This window comes from Rhea americana, unplaced genomic scaffold (genome assembly GCF_003343005.1).
Source record: "Rhea americana isolate MKP2758 unplaced genomic scaffold, rheAme1 scaffold_63, whole genome shotgun sequence".
NCBI lineage: Eukaryota > Metazoa > Chordata > Aves > Rheiformes > Rheidae > Rhea > Rhea americana.
The window spans coordinates 4,503,036-4,522,327 of record NW_028186790.1 but is presented as its reverse complement, the minus strand read 5'-3'; the positions used below and the strand labels follow the sequence as shown (position 1 = coordinate 4,522,327).

At 38.5% G+C, this 19,292-nt stretch overlaps 1 protein-coding gene across 1 annotated transcript in view; it reads right to left on the bottom strand.

Annotated features, from left to right (window-relative positions):
- Positions 1-6,738: 6,738 nt before the first annotated feature.
- Positions 6,739-19,292, bottom strand: part of APOB (apolipoprotein B) — a 37,036-nt gene continuing 24,482 nt past the window's right edge. The window contains exons 26-29 of the mRNA XM_085320325.1: positions 11,590-19,170; positions 10,664-10,778; positions 9,614-9,797; positions 6,739-8,565 (exon numbers count right to left, since the gene is read on the bottom strand). Coding sequence (XP_085176451.1) covers positions 6,739-8,565; positions 9,614-9,797; positions 10,664-10,778; positions 11,590-19,170 — 9,707 coding nt within the window. The remainder of the gene's footprint in view (positions 8,566-9,613; positions 9,798-10,663; positions 10,779-11,589; positions 19,171-19,292) is intronic.

The following is a 19,292-nucleotide window of genomic DNA, read 5'->3' as shown; positions in this document are numbered from 1 at the left end:
GAGATGATTTTTTTTTAATCTCTTTGCGAACATACAAAGGTAGTGATCCTGAAGTAAATCAGATGCAAGAAAACATATTGACACCCATATTCAGCCTCAGAGACACAGATACCAAGTCACCACTTTTCTTCTTTTTTTATAATGAGAGTGTGAAGTGCAGGGAGCAGTGAGCAYGCATACGAGGAGTAGGAATTTTGGTGGTAAATGGAAAAGCTTGATTCAGTTATCTAAACATAAGGGCCTAATAGCCTCTTGTTACTGGCTTTGGGTTTTAACTGCCTTCCAGGCTGGCTGCCAGCTGAAAAATTAAGAGTATTAAAGGCTTCAGAAGCCTTTAATCAGCCCTCTGATCATCTTCATAGCCCTACRCTGGACTCTCTCCAGTAGCTCCATGTCTCTCTTGKMCTGGGGAGCCCAGAACTGSACACAGKACTYGAGATGAGGCCTCCCCAGGGCTGAGGAGAGGGGCAGGATCACCTCCCTYSACCTGCTGGCAACACTCTTCCCAATGCACCCCAGGAGACCATTGGCCTTCTTGGCCACAAGGGCACATTGCTGGCTCATGGACAACTTGTCATCCACCAGCACTCCCAGGTCCTTCTCTGCAGAGCTGCTCTCCAGAAGGTCAGACCCCAGCTTGTACTGGTGCCTAGGCTTATTTCTCCCCAGGTGCAGGACTCTGCACTTGCCCTTGTTGAACCTCARGAGGTTCCTCTCCGCCCAAATCTCCAGCCTGTCCAGGTCTCTCTGAATGGCAGCACAGCCCTCAGGTRTRTCAGCCACTCCTCCCAGCTTGGGATCATCAGCAAACTTGCTGAGGAGGCGCTCTGTCCCCTCAKCCAGGTCATTGATGAAGAAGTCGAACAGGATGGGACCCAGGACTGAGCCCTGGGGGATGCCACTAGCCACAGGCCTCCAACTGGACTCCACAGCACTGATGACGACACWCTGAGCTCTGCCTTTCAGCCAGTTCTCAATCYACCTCACTGTCCACTCGCCTAMCCCACACTTCCWGAGCTTMTCTASGAGGATGTTATGGGAGACAGGGTCAAAAGCCTTGTTGAACTCAAGGTACACCACATCCACTGCTCTGCCCTCATCTACCCAGCTAGTCATTCCATCACAGAAGGCTATCAGATTGGTTAAGCAGGATTTCCSCTTGGTGAATCCATGCTGGCTACTCCTGATCACCTTCTTCTCCTCCATATGCCTGGAGATGGCATCCAGAATGAGCTGTTCCATCCCCTTTTGAGGGATGGAGGTGAGGCTGACCAGCTTATAGTTGCCTGGGTCCTCCTTCTTGCCCTTCTTGAAGACTGGAGTGACACTGGCTTTCTTCCAGTCCTCAGGCACCTCTCCAGTTCTCCAGGACCKTTCAAAGATGATGGAGAGCAGTCTGGCAACAACATCCACCAGCTCCCTCAGTACCCGTGGGCTCATCCCATTTGGGCCCATGGATTTGTGGATGTCTGGCCTACCCAGAAGGTCTCTAATCCTTTCCTCCTCAACCAAAGGAAAGTYTTCCCTTCTCCAGACTTTCTCCCTCACATCCAGGCTACAGGATTCCTKRSGGCTGCCCTTAGCAGWGAAGACTGAAGCAAAGGCGACATTCAGTAATTCTGTCTTCGTTGTATCCCTTGTCACCAGGACCTCCGCCCCATTCAGGAGCRGGCCCTCATTTTCCCTATTCCTCCTCTTGCTGCTGATGTATTTGAAGAAGYCCTTCYTGTTGTCCTTAGCATCCCTTGCCAGACTCAGTTTCAGCTGGGCCTTAGACTTCCTCACAGCATCTCTACATACTCTKRCTGCATTCCTATAATTCTCCCAAGTAGCCYGTCCCCTCGGCCACATTCTGTGTACTTTCTTCTTCTCTCTGAATTTGGCCAAGAGCTCCTTGCTCACCCATGCAGGTCTCCTGCCCCTTTTGCTGCACTTCTTACTCATAGGGATGCAGCACTCTTGAGCCTGGAGGAAGTGATGTTTGAATACTAGCCAGCTCTCCTGGACCCCCCTTCCCTCCAGGGCCTTAACCAATGAGATTCCTCCAGTTAGGTCTCTGTAGAGCCCAGAGTCTGCTCTCCTGAAGACCAGGGTTGCAGTCCTGCTTGTTGCCTTACTTCTTTCCTGCAGGATCCTGAACCAGTAGAAGCATGGTGGCAGATCCATTAGAACGGTTTACTAYGAATTGAAAAACAGAAGTTCAAGTATTCCTGAAAACCTGAGCTGAAAGTCACCTGCACTTAGTTTAGCCAAGACTGGGTAACAGGTTGTTTGAACTGGAGAAATAAGGAGGAATGGATATGGACTTGTGTGCCTTAATCAWACTCTTCCAATAATCTAGTATTGAAATATGCCTTAATCATACTAGTTCAATAGTCTTCAGAAGTTCAGTTGATTGCTGAATGGGAGCTATAAAGTTATTATCAGCAATACATTCTGAGGTGTATGTGCTGGATGAGGGCAARCAGTGGTATGGAGGTGATGATAGAAAATACTCAGATTGGTGGTAGCATCTGAATGTGGTATTGGGTCCTATGCCTCGCAGTTGCAGTTAGAATGACAATGTCTTTACATACACTGATACGTTACAAATTCTTTCTTTTTTAACTATATACTAGAATCATGCTGAAATCAGTTTTCATAACTCATTTACCAAAGGATGAGTATAGTGTTAAGTTTGGTGCCCCAAAGCCATGCCACTTTACTCACAGAGAATCACAGAGTAATTCAGGTTGGAAGGGACCTCATGCAGTCTCCTGTTCTACTTCCTGCCCAAAGCAGTAGCAACCTCCAACTCAGACCAGGTTGCTCAAGGCTTTGCCCAGTCAGGTCTTGCAAACCTCTAACATACTTACACAGGCTCTTGTTCTACAAAATCCCAGCTTAATTCAGTGCCTTGGATGGATAGTGAAATGAGGGAGAGATGGCGAGAAGAATAAGAATGTTTCTATATTAGAGGCTCATGTCTCAAAACTGGAAAACAAATCTACAAAGCATAAAGTAAGATTCTTCGCTCTGACGCACTTTGTGATACTAGGTAAACTGCATAACAACATGTATGTATATAAAGAGGATCCAGTTACCTTCATGAGGCAACCTTCTTCTGGTACTTCTTAAATTTGTTAGAGATTATTTTTCCAGTCTGTGTTACTTTTTATAACAATATACCTTTCTGCCCTACAGGATCCCAAAGTGCTTCTCAAGTTATACACATAACTGGCCAAAGCCTACTCCTATTGAGGCCAATAGACATTTTGCCACTGATTTCATCCGGGCTATGATTCGTCTGTGTAGAATACAAGCAATTCTGTACGTCCATAGGTCTTTAATGAATTCTGGTTCCCACCTGAGCAATAAATCTGCCAGCAGAGTACAAACTTTGGTGTCACTTACTGAACAACTAAAAGTTTCAATTTAAACTTTATAAGATATCAGTAGGCATAGTGACAGTTGCTTACAAATATCAACAGCATAATTTAGGGTTGGAGATTGATCACGCACTATATGGTGTGTGTGGGTGTGAATGTGCATGTATAATTCAGCTACATACAGCAAATGTATACATACATTTTTAAATCACTTAACAGAAGGTCAGCACTAGTTAGTTGCATAATCTGAAATTCTGGAACATTTTTGCTGTCCTGCATCTGCAAAAGTTTAGGAACACACACGTTTCTTGTCAATGTTATTTCTACAATCACTTAGCTGAGAGCAGGGCATATTGTTCTCTGAATTTCTTGTTAAAATGTTTCATTTAATTAAACTTTTACAACCAGTTCTGCTCTATGTTTGATACTTGTTGTAAATTATAAAGAAAAGCCCCTCTGGCATTTATGAGAATTCAGATGATGAAGAATATAGGAAAAAAAAAATGAAGCAATGTCACTGAGTTCCAGATAGCTCATTCCCTGTTATCTCCCACACAATTCAATTTAATGAAATATATTACTTCTTATTATATAAACTAGACTGAAAAAGAGGCCAAACTTGAACTACCAATATTTTAAATGATTATGTTGCTAAAGTTTCGTAAGTGGAGTGAATTGTACCATAATTTGAATAATTGTGGTTTAGTCTACATTTCTGTAACACATTACATGGACAAAGACGGTTAAAATTTGATGAAATCTTAAAGAAAAATCAGCAAAAAACCACAGAATTTAAAGTTACWCTTAGTTGTACACTCTTGTGGCACACATGTATGGTACATATGCAAAGCACACCCGTTCCTATGTARAAACATTAAAAGAGTTTCTAAAGGGTGCTTGAGATGACATCTTTGTCGTGGAAATTTAACAGCAGTTAAGTTATGGCGAATTTAGTTTTTTGAGAGCAATGTTGTGCTTCCAGGCACTCCCAAACCCAACGTGGAATGACTGCAAAATGGCTGTCACATCGATTACCTAATTGCGAGCTTTAATCCAACTGGCGGCAAAGCTGCTCTGCAGCTTGGAAATCTCCAACCTCAAACYACAGTTCAGCATGTGAACTATTGTGTTCGCTCTTGAGCAGCTTCACTTTCGCCAGGAGGAACCAGTATTTATGCTATTTGGCATATTTATTATTCAGTTAACCCATTTCTTATAGATCCTTTTCAGAATTTATAACYCTCCCAAGAGCTAAGGATGATGGACAGAAATAAATAGCCGTAAGGGGGAAAACAAAAGAAAATAAAACTTTAAATCTCTCTCTCTCTCTCTTCTCCCATATTTTTTTCAATTGTCCTCAGGACTATTTGTCGTGATGGGGAGAAGCAAGAGCTGGACTGTGTCTGAGAAATCTCATTATACTTAAACATTTGTGAAACTCATGGAAAAGAATTGTGCAATCTGACATCAAATAAAGATCAGACGACCCAAAGGTCTGAATCTCCTTGTGAACGAAGGTGAAAGGGCTCTGCAGCCAATATCTTTACTTAGATATTCAGTAGAACATGTAAAAAGGGATTTTTAYATCTCTGGTTTCTGGGCAGGATGACACATGCAGATTAGTTCTATTCAGAATGATCCCCCCCCCCCCTTTTTTTTACAGTTCACAGGGGACTAATCCATCTCTTTATCTGAGAACTATTGCTTTACTGAAAGCCCTGACAACTCTGGATCTAAAGAGATGACTGATGCTACCATACTTCCTGCGAGAYGCCCACTCCCTCCTGACAGCTAGACAGGTGTGGGAATATTACTGTGCTTGACTGGGTTTTAAGGTTAATTTAGCTCATCAGAAAAAAAATCATTCATGGTGGACTTTCTCCAGTAATAATACTATCTGACACTAGGCATGTCAAAGTTGTATAGTCCATCTTGCACCAAGATCTTGCTAGAATCATGCAAGGTAGCTCAGGAATGGCGAGCACTATTGCTACATAAGCTTAAGGCAGCATTGGGGTCTCCTGTTTCCAGGAGCTGAGTTAGCGTCTTTGCATGGTGCTTGAACAGGTATCTGCTCTGTGCTTGAACAGGTATCTGCTCCCACAAAGCTTACTCAGGTATTTGTAAAATGATGCTCCATTGATTCAAGTACTTAGCTAATCATACCATGAGACGAAACCAGACTCTGAAAGATCATGGTTGCACATAAACAGATGAGATAATCATTGTTTTCCTAYTAATGAAAAAGTAAAATCATATTGCAGAGTGAACTGATTGTATCAAAATAAACAAGTACACAAAATTTCTTGTGTTGTTTGTTAAACAGTTTATTGTAAAAGAGGCAACATTATTTCAGCCTCACCAGGCTTTTTTCAAGGAATATCTATATCCAGCAGCTGAAAATAAATGTGAACAGCTCCCCACATTTTCCACTCAAAAGAAGTATTATGTGAGTGAGTTCTGAAACAGTGTTTTAAATTAAGCTTTAAATTTGAGAATTCATTTAAATGAGGTCTAGGCCGTAGTCTAGGGGACTGAAGGGAAAACTCTTTTTGACTCCCATCATATTCAATGATGTTAGTGAAACTTTGACAATTAATAAAACCTATGATAATTAAAAGTTAGACAATTTGATGTGAAACCAGAAATATCACTGGAAGACAGTTGAGAAAATCCTGTATTTCAGAATCATAAATTAGCCAGGAGGAAACAAAGAGTCCATCTGAAGTTCTTGGCACAGTATTCTGAAAACAGATACATACACAGATTCATCTATTTTTAACAGAATAATGTTATTATCTTTAATTTTCCAGGAGTTGGATTTCCATATAGTGATATTCTTTTTCMCTTTTTGATATTATTTCCATAATTCTTTCTTTTTTCTTCCTTATTTTGCATGTTATTCTCCTCTTTTTCTCCCAAACTTATCTATGAACGTACTTCTATCCCAGGAAATAGCTGTGTTTTCAAGTTGTTCTTCACCTGGCTTATGAATATGACCTTTATCTTATAATCTGTTTATACTGTGTATTCCATAGCTTTTGTGACTATTTACAATATGTATTGCACGTTATTCACTTGATCCAACACACAGTGAAATCAATGCAAAGACTTCCATTGACCTTAACAATTGTTGGATTAAGCTGTATGGTCCAAGTAAAACTACCTGGAATAAATGACACAAAAATGTAATAAAGAATTCATTTATTGGCTTATTAAGCTTATTAAAATAACCTACTGTAGATTATTCAGTTTCCATTTACAAATTCAGATTCAACAGTATCTACCTGAAGTTCCAACATGTTGATTGCTGTTGTCTTTAAATATACTGTGGTACAAATTCCTTATTTTTCTTTTTTTGTATGTCCATTCAGGTCTTCAGGTGCTTCTGTATTTTTTCCACAATCTGCTGAACACTCAGCTGCTCAGTGGCAAGTTGTTCATCAATAAATCTTTGCATTTCTTCCCATTTCCTGGAGCCTTGCTCAATGCCTTGCTGAATCAGTGTGCGTGTTAGTTCCAYTTTTTTTCTGAGTTCCTCTTTGCTTTTTTGGGGCAGTTGGTAAATGGACTCCAAATCAAATGGTTTGGGCACATCTATTCTAAGCTCTCCTTGACGAACAGCTATATATGGTTTTATGCTGTTGGCTGTTATTTGCTCAAGCCAGCGAAGAAGCTCTGAAATATATTGCAGGAATGCAGAGTAATTTTCTATAGTTAGATCAATTAATTTTTTAGCCTCACTAATTAGCTTTTCTTGGGTATGACTAAGCTGCTCATAGATCTCCTCAAGTTTTGCTTTGACTTGCCTATTATATTCATCAATTTTCTTTTTAGCAGCAGTAGACCAGTATCGAATTTTTTCCTGGGCAGCAGATGAGAGCTCCATGACCTTCTGTTTTCCTTTTCCTTCAACATCAGAAATAAAGTCATAATATTCCTGACTGTAGTTTTCTACTACTTCTCTTACTTGTTCTGTCAGGCGTGTAAYGGAATCAGCAAGATCTCCAACATACTTCTTGTGCCAATCCACCAGTCTATCTATTAGATTCTTCAGCCATCCTAGTACTTTGTCTTCCACTTCATAATATTTAACTGACCATCCAAGTGTAGTTGGATCAAAATATTCCTCCCGCAATGCCTTTACGTAGAGGAGCAGCTGGTGCAACTTTTCTGAAAGCTCCTGGAATGTCTTCTGGCTAAAAACTTTCAACTGAGAAATGTATTTTTTAACATCTTCGGTCAGTGATCTCAGTTTTTGTGCATAGTCTGAAGCCATTGCRTCTTTGTACAGCTGTTGCGTTTGGACTTTGATGTCTTCAAAATTTTTGGATTGCAAGCTTCTAATCATTTCTTCTGCCTTCTGGAAAATTTGTTGCACTCTTTGCTCCAGTTGCTTAAGCTTTCCTGCAAAGTCAGCTTCCTGGAGAGTAGCAAATGTCTGTCTGATTTTTTCCTGCAGATGTTTCAGCATTTTTTTGATTTGATCAAGTACATTACGGCCTTTGAAAATTGTTTCAGAAGAAGGAACTTTGACTTCCAGCTCATTGATAGCTGCAATCAAAGCATCAAAGTACTCCTGAAGTTTTGAAAGGCATAAATCAGCAGTTTTTGCCACCTTCTCTGTAGTCATAAGATACAATTCTTCACCAGTATACTYTTCAGACAGCCCAGGGACCTGGAATTTTGTGATCTTCAGGAATTCAATGGCTGAGTCTATCAGGTGTTTTATCCTTTTGTGGTATTCTTCTATTATGTCAATTATAGCATCCAAAAGCTTTGTTTTTATTCTTTGATAGTCAAACTGCTCAGCTTGATCTGCTGCTGTTTGATATAACTGTTTAGCTTTGACTTTCATCTCTTGGTATTTGTCAGAGGCCTCATTGGCAGCTGTGCGAAGCTGAGCATCTATTGCATCTATTTGTTTTACAGCAAATTTGTATGCTTTGTCAGCGTTGTTCTGCATGATATCCTTCATCTTTAAGGTGGCAGCACTGATTTCCAGTCCCATATGCTCCTTATGATACCGATTAACACAGCTATACACTGCATTTGTCATTCTAGGTATCTTTTCTTTTAGACCCAAGAGCAAGTCTTTGGCAGCATCCTCTTTCCAGTTGAATTTCATTTGAATCAGGTCTGGTTTCTTGAAGGATATCTCACTTTTTAATATGTCAATATCCTTTTGAGGGGCAGACTGAAAATACAAAATGGGATAATCAAATTCAGCGTTATCTATAATGAATGTATTTCAATATTTGTATTTTGCATCCCTTTAATTTTATTATACCCTCAGACACATATTCTATGAATCATTTTTGTCTACTGTAGATTTGCTCCCATACTGAAATGTTATTTTGGAACAAATGTTATTCTGCCAAGCTGCTTTATGCCTCTCTGAACAGCAGGATCAGTACATAACTTAGTCTGCTCTTTTTTTAKTTGAATGCAAAGATTTTTCTTTCTTTGCCTTAAAGGCCTGTCTAAAAGACAGGCATGTAACGGATGTCTAATAAAGCATGTGAACTACTTGTGAAAATGATCCTTCTCCTTTCATTTTTGAAATTATTTAATGTGAATTTAATTCACATTATTCACATTTCTTAATATAAAAACATTAGAAGATTTCACTTAGCAATCATTTAAATCAGTGAGAATTTAGTGTGAGAGTTACAGTAATTAAGGTTCTTCAAATTAGCATCTATTAACATAAATGAATTTTCAAGTTTTCCGTTGTATACAGTGGATTATGAGTTATTTGTCATACCTAAATTAGTATAGCATCTTGGAAGCTAAGCTTTTAATTTGGAAATTATTGTACTAYGTTATATTAATGGGTCCAAAAAAAGGCACTCTACAGATGGTTTGACCTCTTCCAGTGGCTCGATTCCTATAACGGCCAGTTTTAGAGTAAATGCAATTATTCTGATGGGTGTATACTGGCTTATCTAAAACTAATTTTGTACTGTTGGTTCACTTACAGTGTGTGTGTTTTCTTTATCTTTAGGAGGGGGCAAAATTAATTCTGTGGAGAAGACGAAATAGYCTCTTCACAGAGATGCTTCTTTTAGTACTGGCAAGACCAGTTTAGGAAATAAAACCTGCAATTACTCATCATATATTTTTCCTTTAGACAACAGATGCTTAAATTATTTCATAAGACAAACATACACACATTTTAAAAGGGAAACTATCCTCTGCCCACTCCGAATCTTTTTGYTTTTTATTGCTCATATCAAGCTCACCTGAGTTCGGTAGTAAAATTTCGCCTTCAGAATGTCAGTGTCCATTTCAATGAGGTAGCCCAAGGTCCCAGCAGAGGGTGAAGATACTGAGAAGGATAGTCTGTTGTCAGTGCCTTTACAACGCACGTGAACATCAGTAAATGTTGGGCTGTTGATGTCTAGTGATGCACTGTTTTCCAGAATTCTAAAGTAACAGCAAATAAACAGTTATTAAGGAATGCACAAGGATGGCAAAAGTCCTAAAGAAGTACACAATGAAATATGCACAAATATAACAAAATTTATGCTTTTTAATATATATATGTAAGCAAATAATGCCTTAGACATCAAAAGAAAATGCAGGGTTTTACTGTCCACATTTCTGAAGATTTAGCCTAACACATTCAAAATTTAGGGTCACCCCCGTTTTCCTTTTTTAGTAAAACTATACTGAGATCTGTTGAGAATTTTAATTAAATTAGGATAATAAAACAAAGCCTGTAGCTGCACCATTGTTAGCTATCTACGGATTTCTACAAGCTGATTTCCAATTCTTCCATGGAAGAATTATCTAGAAGTATAGGCAGTAATCTGTATCTGCATTTGCCCTTCCTTTCACTGACTTCCGCCCCTTGGATATGGTAACACAATCCAGGTCAAAACAGTCAGTTAGATGCCCATCTCTGTAACTCTTACTACTGTCATTTGTGGAAAAAAATAAAATATTTCTTAATGACCTGTGTTGATAGAGAGCTCCAGTGAAAACTCTGTTAATGGTCAAACCTAGAAACACTCTGAGTATAAAAATCTTTGTTTATATCTCAGCAGTTTTATGAAATAAGGCTGCTGAGAAAAGTTATGCTGGAAATGCGGAGGGTAAATAGCTTTCCAGCTATGTAGGGGGAGGAAAAGTCCCAGCTAATAATGGCAGGGTAGCTACACTGGGTCTTGTTAATTACAGCAAAGAACTGTAGGGTGTTAGAGTTCAAAGAAACAATACAGTATTTGCAATTTAGTCCAGGATAAATGATATTTTATATCACAGATCTTTATAATCAAAAAAAACTTTACCTAATTCCCCGAGCAGTAAGATCTTCCTTGTAGTTTACACTCATGTCACGATGTGAAAAGCTGCCAACTGTCTTCATGACAAACATGTCTCCTTCATATTTGTAGTTTGAAACAACTATAAAAAAGATTTCAGTTGTGTATATTTACAGAATTTATCAGCAAACAATATTAAATACCTGTCCAGCTTTATGTTAGTTGACCAGTTGTGAGGTGTTTCAATAGTATATGAAATTATGCATCAAGAAACTAGATGCCCATAATGTACAAAATGAAAAGAAATGGAAATATTTGTTCAGACAGTGTATTTTAGTATTCAGTTTTGCACTATATTTAGAATAACATGGATATAACATTTTGCATGCAGACTATAAACTGAGATTCTGATTTCTTGAGAGTCTATACTTGACATATATGGTTTTACTATAATTCTAAAGTCTAAAACTCAACACCATATGCTGCCATGGGACTCCTGAGTTTTCTGTGCTGAAATAATTTTCAGAATGAAACATACTTAGTTTGAAAGGAAAAAAGATGAGTATTTCTTTACCTCTAATCTGAATCTAGTGCCACTCAGTCTGCTTTCTCTCCCTCACATGAATCATCATAAGTAATGAGGGAATACTATGATTTCTGTGCACTTTAAAGAAAGAAACAGGTAGACGGAAAAGGGATTTCTTCATCTTTTCTTAGAGTATGCCATCAACTGCACATATACCTTGCCAGTAACCTTCAGGGTGACTGCCTAAGACTCCGATTGTAGCTTTCAAAACAATGCTGTTGATGATAAAAGAGGTTCAATCTAATGTCAGYGTTAAATAGGGAGCAGCACCGTCATAAGCAAACCAAATCCTAGAAAAAAATTCTGAGCAAAACACTGTATAGTATTTCCTCTAAAACTGTGTCATATAGAATTTAAGTTGTCTTACCATTCAAATCATATTCCAGGAACTGTAATGTTGAGCTGCAGGTAGAGTCAATGGACTGCTCAAAGGAGTCCTTTTTATTCATTAAGTCTGTTCTCCAGGTGGCATTGTACAAAGGTGAATCAACTTTGAAAGACCCAGTTAAGGCACCAAATGATGGGATGTAAATTCCAGCAGGCAAGGACATTTTGAGAGGGGGGATCTCAATTTTCTGTTCAGGAATTGTAATTGTAGGCAGATCAAAATCTGCAATCTTATTAGCAATTTCATCCAGGTTTATATGCAGATTGCCAAGATAAATACTCTTTGGAAGAGTGAGTTGAGACACAGTTATTTGGTATTCAGGCACTGTCACTTCAAAATATGGGATTTTATATTCTTCTACTGTAATGTAATTGGCTCCTACATTCACTTTGGGGAATCTTAGCCCTGGCAGCATGGGTAAATTCACATCAAATGGCATTGTGCTTAAAGTCTGTGGAATTTTTATGTTGTGCAAGTCAATAGTATATGATGGAATCTGGAGAGTGGTGAAAGGTACTCTAAATCCTGGAGTGCTGAGAACAGGACTTAGAGACTTTAGGTTTAACTCAGGAATACTGAAAGAAATGCCATCTGTCAGCTTATTCATAGGTATGGGGATAAAGTAACCATCTTCACTCTTTGTGTACACCAGAGATGCTGAAGTCTTTAAGTACTGTTTTCTGTCAGTGCTGGTAGTGACATCTAACTTCAAGATATCCCATAAGCTCTTCTCAGAAATGGGACACTTCAAGTTTTGGAGGAAGTCTATGTATCCTTCTAAAGATCCAGAAACATCAAACTTTGCTTTTGATTTTTCATTTGATAATTGCATATCATGACTGAGAGATAATGACTGAATTTGGCCTTCACCCTTCCAGCCAACTTTCTGGTTTTCAGTATTGATTTTCATTAAGACAACTTGATTAACTGAAGCTGTGTCCAGGAAGGAATTTGGTTGAGTAGCTTGTATCTGAAGATCTGCTGACATACTCCAAGGAGCCAGTTCTAAGGTTGCTTTGCATTTCTGACTCCCTGTAGTTGTGAAAAGAGGTGTACATCTTGCATAGTTTTTCCCACTGTGCTCCCAGACTGCATAAACACGACGGGTAGATGCTTCAACTGCAAGTATTTCTTTCATTTCATTGTTCCAGAGTCCATCTACTTTGGAGTTGGCCTCAAGCTTGAGAGATGACCGAGCTCCATTAGCATTCAGATAGGTGTTTGCTTCATGATCTACATTTCCAGAAAATGAATTTCCTGTGTAGAATACTCCATCAATATTCCCCTTTGTTGATGTTTCCACTGATATGTAAGATGTAAGGCTTTCTAAAGCGAGTTTGTGAGCAATTCCTCCCTTGGCACTGGTGCCATATTTGGGAGTATTAAAATCATACATTAATTTTAGCCCTGATGAAAGAGTAGGTTTGGACTTAGTATTTCCAGAAAGCTCTTGGCTAAAATTCATTTTTAAAATGGGTGTGTTGATACCTGCGTGTGTTGTCAATGAAGCTTCCATGTTCCTCCTTGTGAGACTAATAGTGCTGTCATGATTTCCTCTTAGAAATTTGTTATTACTCAGGGACAATGCTGTGGCAAGTTTCAAACCCCTTTTTCTTGTCAAAATTGTTGAACCATCCAGCTTAAATTGCAGTGAATCAATGACAGAAGAAGATGAGACACTGAGTCGCCCAGCAATATCTGACTGATTGAACAGTCCAGCATTTGCAGTCAAAGTGATCACACTGGATTTAAATGAGAAGTCATAAGTGATGTTCCCCATTGCAGGAATTAATATGTGATTTGATGGGCTGTTGATTCTGAATCTAGGAAGCTTAAGAGTGCGTAGATCCTGTGGGACATGAAGGACTGGAAGCTCCAGAGATGGTAAGACTAGTGTGTAAGAAGGTACTGAAAAGCCAATAAATGGGACTGTGAATCCTGTTGTGCTTATTTCTTTGGGGAGCATGTAACCAAAGGCTGGCATCTCAGCAGTAAAAGGAGAAACCTCAATATTCACAATGGGAATGGTGTATCCTGGAATTCTGAAGATGCGAGGTAGTTTGTTCAGTGATGTTTGTACTTTGTACTTGTCAAATTTTGTTTTAGCTTCGTTATATGATTTTGTGAGAAAATCTAAAGCAGCATTTCTTCCTTTCTCAAAATGCTTGTTGAAGAAAATTATATATTTATTAAGGACTTCATGCACTGTTGCCAAGGGAAGTGGGATCAAGTGCATGTCTTTGTTTTTTTCATATTGAACATTCAAATTTAAATCGAATGATTGTCTTGTAGTCTTCAATAACTCCTTCAGGCCTACCTGTTCCCACAGGGAATAATCTTTCAGTTGAGGAGTTTTGATTTTAGTATAAGGAACATGAAGCTGAGGAATGCTTAGAGGAATATTTAGGAAGTCCAAGTTGGCATCTCCACTCATTTCAATGTGAGCTTCAATTCTGTCATCATTATTGCCAGCAGACATATTATGGGAATATCTGTATTGATTGAACCTGCCAGTAGCTTGCCAGCTGACCTGCTGAATAGAGGAACTGAGTGCAAGACCATAGTTATTCAGGAAGTCAATTTTACCAGTCAGTTTCATTGGGAAGCTGATTTTCACGTTTCCATCATTGTTTGTTAATAGACGAATTTCAAAAGGGTGGGCCAAGAAGAAAATCTCGTTATTCACAGTTCCAGTAATCCGTCCATTAAGCCGAGCATTGTGAGAGCCTGTTAATTCTACTTTCATGCCTCCAAGCTGTCCTGTGCCTTTTACGTTCAGAACGCTACGTCCCACGGGCTGTGACTCTATTTCAGACTGAATCTGAAATGTTGCATAATTTAGGAAACCACATTCATATTTCATAGCTTGGTTGACTTTCAGATACTTATCATTTATTCTGTTGTCAGCAGAAAATATAATAATGGGGCCCTCAACCCTGAAAGTGGCATGTGAATCATGAGTCCCTTCATCAGAGAAATTAGGATAAGCCCATTTCCAGTTTCCTTTACCAGTGGAGGTAAATGATATGTGTCCGGCTTCTAGCTCTGTTGTCATGTTATTGATCAGATCAGCCTGACTGGAGAAGGCAGCTTGTGGAATATTCAGTCTGTGGGAATATGTCGTTCCACTTTGCATCCAAATTTTTCTTTGCAGCTTAACTGTTAAATTATTCTGTACTTCAATTGAATTTTTTGTTGTATATAAGTTTGCTCTTGTTTCAGCTTCACCTTCTATGGAAGTCCCTAAAAATACCACTTCATTGGTGTGATCAACTTTAAGAAATCTGTGATTGACCTTCATGGAATTTTTTAGATTCAGCTGCTTCATCTCAGGGGCTGAGAGACGTGAATCTGCAATAACACTAAAAACTAGGAAATCTAAATTGGATGTTGTTTGAGCTGAAACAGACGTCACAAATTCTGGACTGTTTGCAGAAGCTGTAGTGTTATGAAATTCAGCTTGTGTAGATAGTGTAAAGAATGGAGAGGTAACTCTGAAAGCACCAGACAATTTGCCAAATGTAGGGAAAGTTGCAGTATGTGGGATACGTGGAAGTTGGAACTCTGGTATCTTCATGTCAGGAATCTGGAGCTCATTTAGATTTAGCTTAGGAACTAATAATTCCGGTATTTCAAACTGAGGCATTTTTAGTTCTGGGAAAGAAATGTCAAGAAAAGGCATATCTCTCATCTTCAGATCTTTAAAATACACATCAGTTGCTGGCAGCTGAAAWTCACCAGACATGAGTTGGTCTATTATTTGCAAAACCTGAAGTTTAATCTTCTGCAGGTCAATTGTATAGGAAGGAACTTCAAAGGTATTCAGAATAGTAAATGTTGGGGTAGTAAATTTCGTTGGGATTTTTATGTCCTTTAGTTTCTTAATGTTGATCTCATAGGAGGGTATATGCAGATCAGTCAGYGGGACAATGAAATCTGGTGTTTGAAATGTTGCTTCCCTCAGAGCTCGCAGACTAACCTCAAAGGCCGGTATAGTGACTATAGCAGTTCTGATTTCAGGGACTTTAAATCCTGATTCAACAAACTGGTTTAAATTTTCAGCCCAATTTTTGATACCATACTCTTCAGCCAAAGTAACAATCTTCTTAAAAGCAATATTCCACTGGTCAGAAATGTATATGACAACAGAATTGTAGAACTGGCTTATCTTCTGAAGATACCACTGGAATTCTTTGGAAATATCCATTTCAGAAATCCTCTCTCGCAGATCTTCCAAGTGTTCATTTATCTTGGCTTTTAGATTAGCAAATGTTGTTGAGTTTATGAGGTCCTTGAGCCAGTTAATTATTGCAGCAAGCTTGGTATCCCTCAGTTGTTCTATGTATTTTGAAATCACAGCACTAACATCTCTGATATACTGTTTCAGTGCTTCAGCTTTCTGTGGAAGTTCTAGATTTCTGAGTTCCTCATTTATTTTCTGAGTCAGTTCTCGGATTTTGTTATTTGTGTCATCAACAAACTGGTTATAGTCAAAAGACTTGAGATTTTTTATAACCATATCAAGGAACTTGTTGATTTCCTTTATCATCATTTCATAATCAAATGTTTGCACTTTCTTAACAGCATCATCAATAAAAGTAACAATCTTCTCAAAGCACGATTTCATATCAATTTTTTTCAGGTAGGAGGTTAGTTTCTGGACAGTCTCTTTTATTTTGTACTGGTTAAGTAGTTCCACCATCCTATCCATTAAAAAATATACTTGCTTATCAATTTCATATTTTACAATCAGTTTGTGCAGGTGACCTCGGAAAGCACTGATCTTCTCAGACACTTCATAATCTTCCATCCAGTTTAGAATAAAGTCTTTGATTTGTTCAAGAACTTCATTCARTTTTTTAATTGGTAATGAACGCTTCAATTTTTCTAAAGCTTCTTTAACATCAATCATTTTAATCTGCTGTTTCAAATTTTCTACACTACGTCTGACATCAATATTCTGAATTTGAATCTTCAGTTGTTCTAGCTTCTCTTGTATCCAAGCTGTGATCTTGTACTTATCATCTACATTTTTAATCCACGCCAGAGTGCTGCTTCCAATTTCACTAGGGTAATACTGGTGAAAAAAATTTTGTAATTTCTGAATTGTATCAACTACAGTTATTCTTATCTTATACTTGTTATCTAGAGCTGTCACTTTTTCAACAATTTGGTCAAGAAGCTGTGCAATAAGYGCTTTAACATCATACTGCTCATAATTATCTTTGATGTATTGCTCAAGTTGTATCAGATAGGCCTGCAATTGAGACAGTATTTCTTGAATATTGACCATGGCTTTTTCCAGTGTAATTTGGAGATCATCAGCTGTTATGCTATAGTCTCTTGTGAAAGCAATCAAATTATTTTTCATGCTGCTAACTCTGCCCTTCATATCCAGTTTGTCCATGTAGTCATTGACATGCTGTGGCAGCTTATCCAAAGTTGCCTTGTACTTTCTAATATGCTGATCTATGTTAATATTTTTCAGGTACCTTTGTATGGCCTGTAGTGTGGATAGAATGGTGCCTCTGATTTGTTCAAAATAAACTGGTAAGTGTTCCAAGAATGGCAGGTTGATAACATGCATGTCTTTATTTTTGTCATACTTCACAGAGCCGGAGATGCTGAATTCCTGAGGCTCTGACAAACTGCCCCTGAGTCCTAACACATCAATTAAATTAATTGCTTCAGATGTGAATGGCATTGTGATTGATGAATCCATTAGAGAGAGATCTGCCAAAGCTCTTCCACTAAGTTCCACACCAGTCTTTTCTGCATTGTTGTAAGCACTGAGATCTTGTGAATATACATTATTGTTCAACTGACTCTTCAGTTTCCAAGCACTTGACTGCTCTGATGGAGTAAAAAGCATATGGACTTTATTATCAAGCAGTGTAGTGTACCTTTCTTTAGACTTCAAGCTATGTACGGTAGATCCTTTGTAATCATGGGAGAAAGTGAAAGCAAGAGGCTCTGCTTTGAACATGAATTTGCTGTAAAGGTCTCCAGTGTGTTCACCCATAGCAATTAACTTTCCATTTCCACTAGTATGTATATCAGCAGTCATAGTAAATGGGGCCATGGTGGAACGTAAAGCATTGCTGAAACGGAGAGATTTGGAATCACAATTTGTGTTGATAGTAATTGAGGAAGCAAGCCCTGCCACATTCAGATTAACTCTGTGACTCACTGCTGTACCTTGAACATTTGCAACCGTATCTGTTTTAAAGTTTGCAGTTAAATCAGCATATGTAATAGTGTAGGTATGCCTTATTTCATCTGCTCCATAGGCTCCTCTCACATTGCCACCCAAATTCAGCTTCAGAGGCTCAAGAAGTAATTCTGCTTTGTTGGTAACTTCAGYTCTAGTGTATTTAATATTATTGCTCAGCTTAGCTGTAAGTGATCTAGGTTGTAGTTGTAGGTCAAAAGCATGCTTGTGGAACTTGTCAGAGCTAAAGCTGTTGTCCAATTTTGAGGCAAATGTTAAGGATAAKCCAGGAATATTCAAGTCATTTGTGTACTCCAGTTTAATTTCTTTGAATGATCCTTGCAAGTTATTTGAAAACTTGAGTCCTTCTGTATTAACTCTGAAGTTTAAAACATGTTTGTTGTCCATACCCAGAATTGTACTCTGATATTCACTTCCCAGTGTTATTTCTACTAAGCTCACTCTTCCACCTAGATTGAATTTTGCATTGTTTTTACCATAGCGTCCAGAAGAGGATAGTGACATGGAACCTCCAGAAGTATCAAGTTTGGCATTCATTTCACTCTGCATTGTCAGTGGACTAAATTGCACATTTGTGGTTGCACTGCTGGCTAGACCATATTGGTTAATATTCAGCGAGGACTTATGGGCAGCTCGATTCTTTTGATCAGTCATAGAAATATCAGTGTTGAAAAYGAGATCCTGGGAATTGAGAGAACCTGCAAATAAGGCATAATATTGGGTTTGCTTGTAAGTGGCTTGGTACTCAGAACGAAGTGCAGCTGTCTTCTTTGACAAAATTAGCTCAAGCTTATTGACACCTGCAAGGTTTCGATACCTCCCATTTGTTTCAGATATCATTTTCAGCTGGCTGTTTTCATATCTCAGTGAAGCTGTGTTCCTTAATAGTCCACTCTGTACATCAGAGACTGAAGTAATGGAAAGTACATCATCACTGTATCTGCCAGATACCTGATTAGTAGCCTGAAGGTAAGAAGAATCCAACTTCAGATTTGATTTCCCTTCTAAAATCCGTCTCTTTTCATTGTATGAGCTTGACAGAGTGTAAATACTTCTTGCAAAGATAGATGCTACTTCCAGTTGGCCTTCCATCTTGACATTATTGATATTCACATTATTTGTCTTCTCAGAAACAATATCAGTGGAAAATGAAAGCTGAGGACCCAGGGTACTGGACGCCATAAGTGATACTGTGCAGTTTGCAGTGGAACTAGGTTCATAACTCTTTGTCCCGGTCAACTTAAAAATTGATGTTAATAGTATGTGTYTCAGGTGATTTTCATAAGCATAGATAAAAGCAATCCTATTATAAGATGCTTCTCCAGAACCTGAAATAGGAAAAAGGAGAMAAGAGGTAAATATATACATTTTGTCTTTAAAACTGGCTGATGCCACTAAGCTTTTATTTTACTGCTTGAATTTTATTAGTGTTACTACACCATTTTGCCTT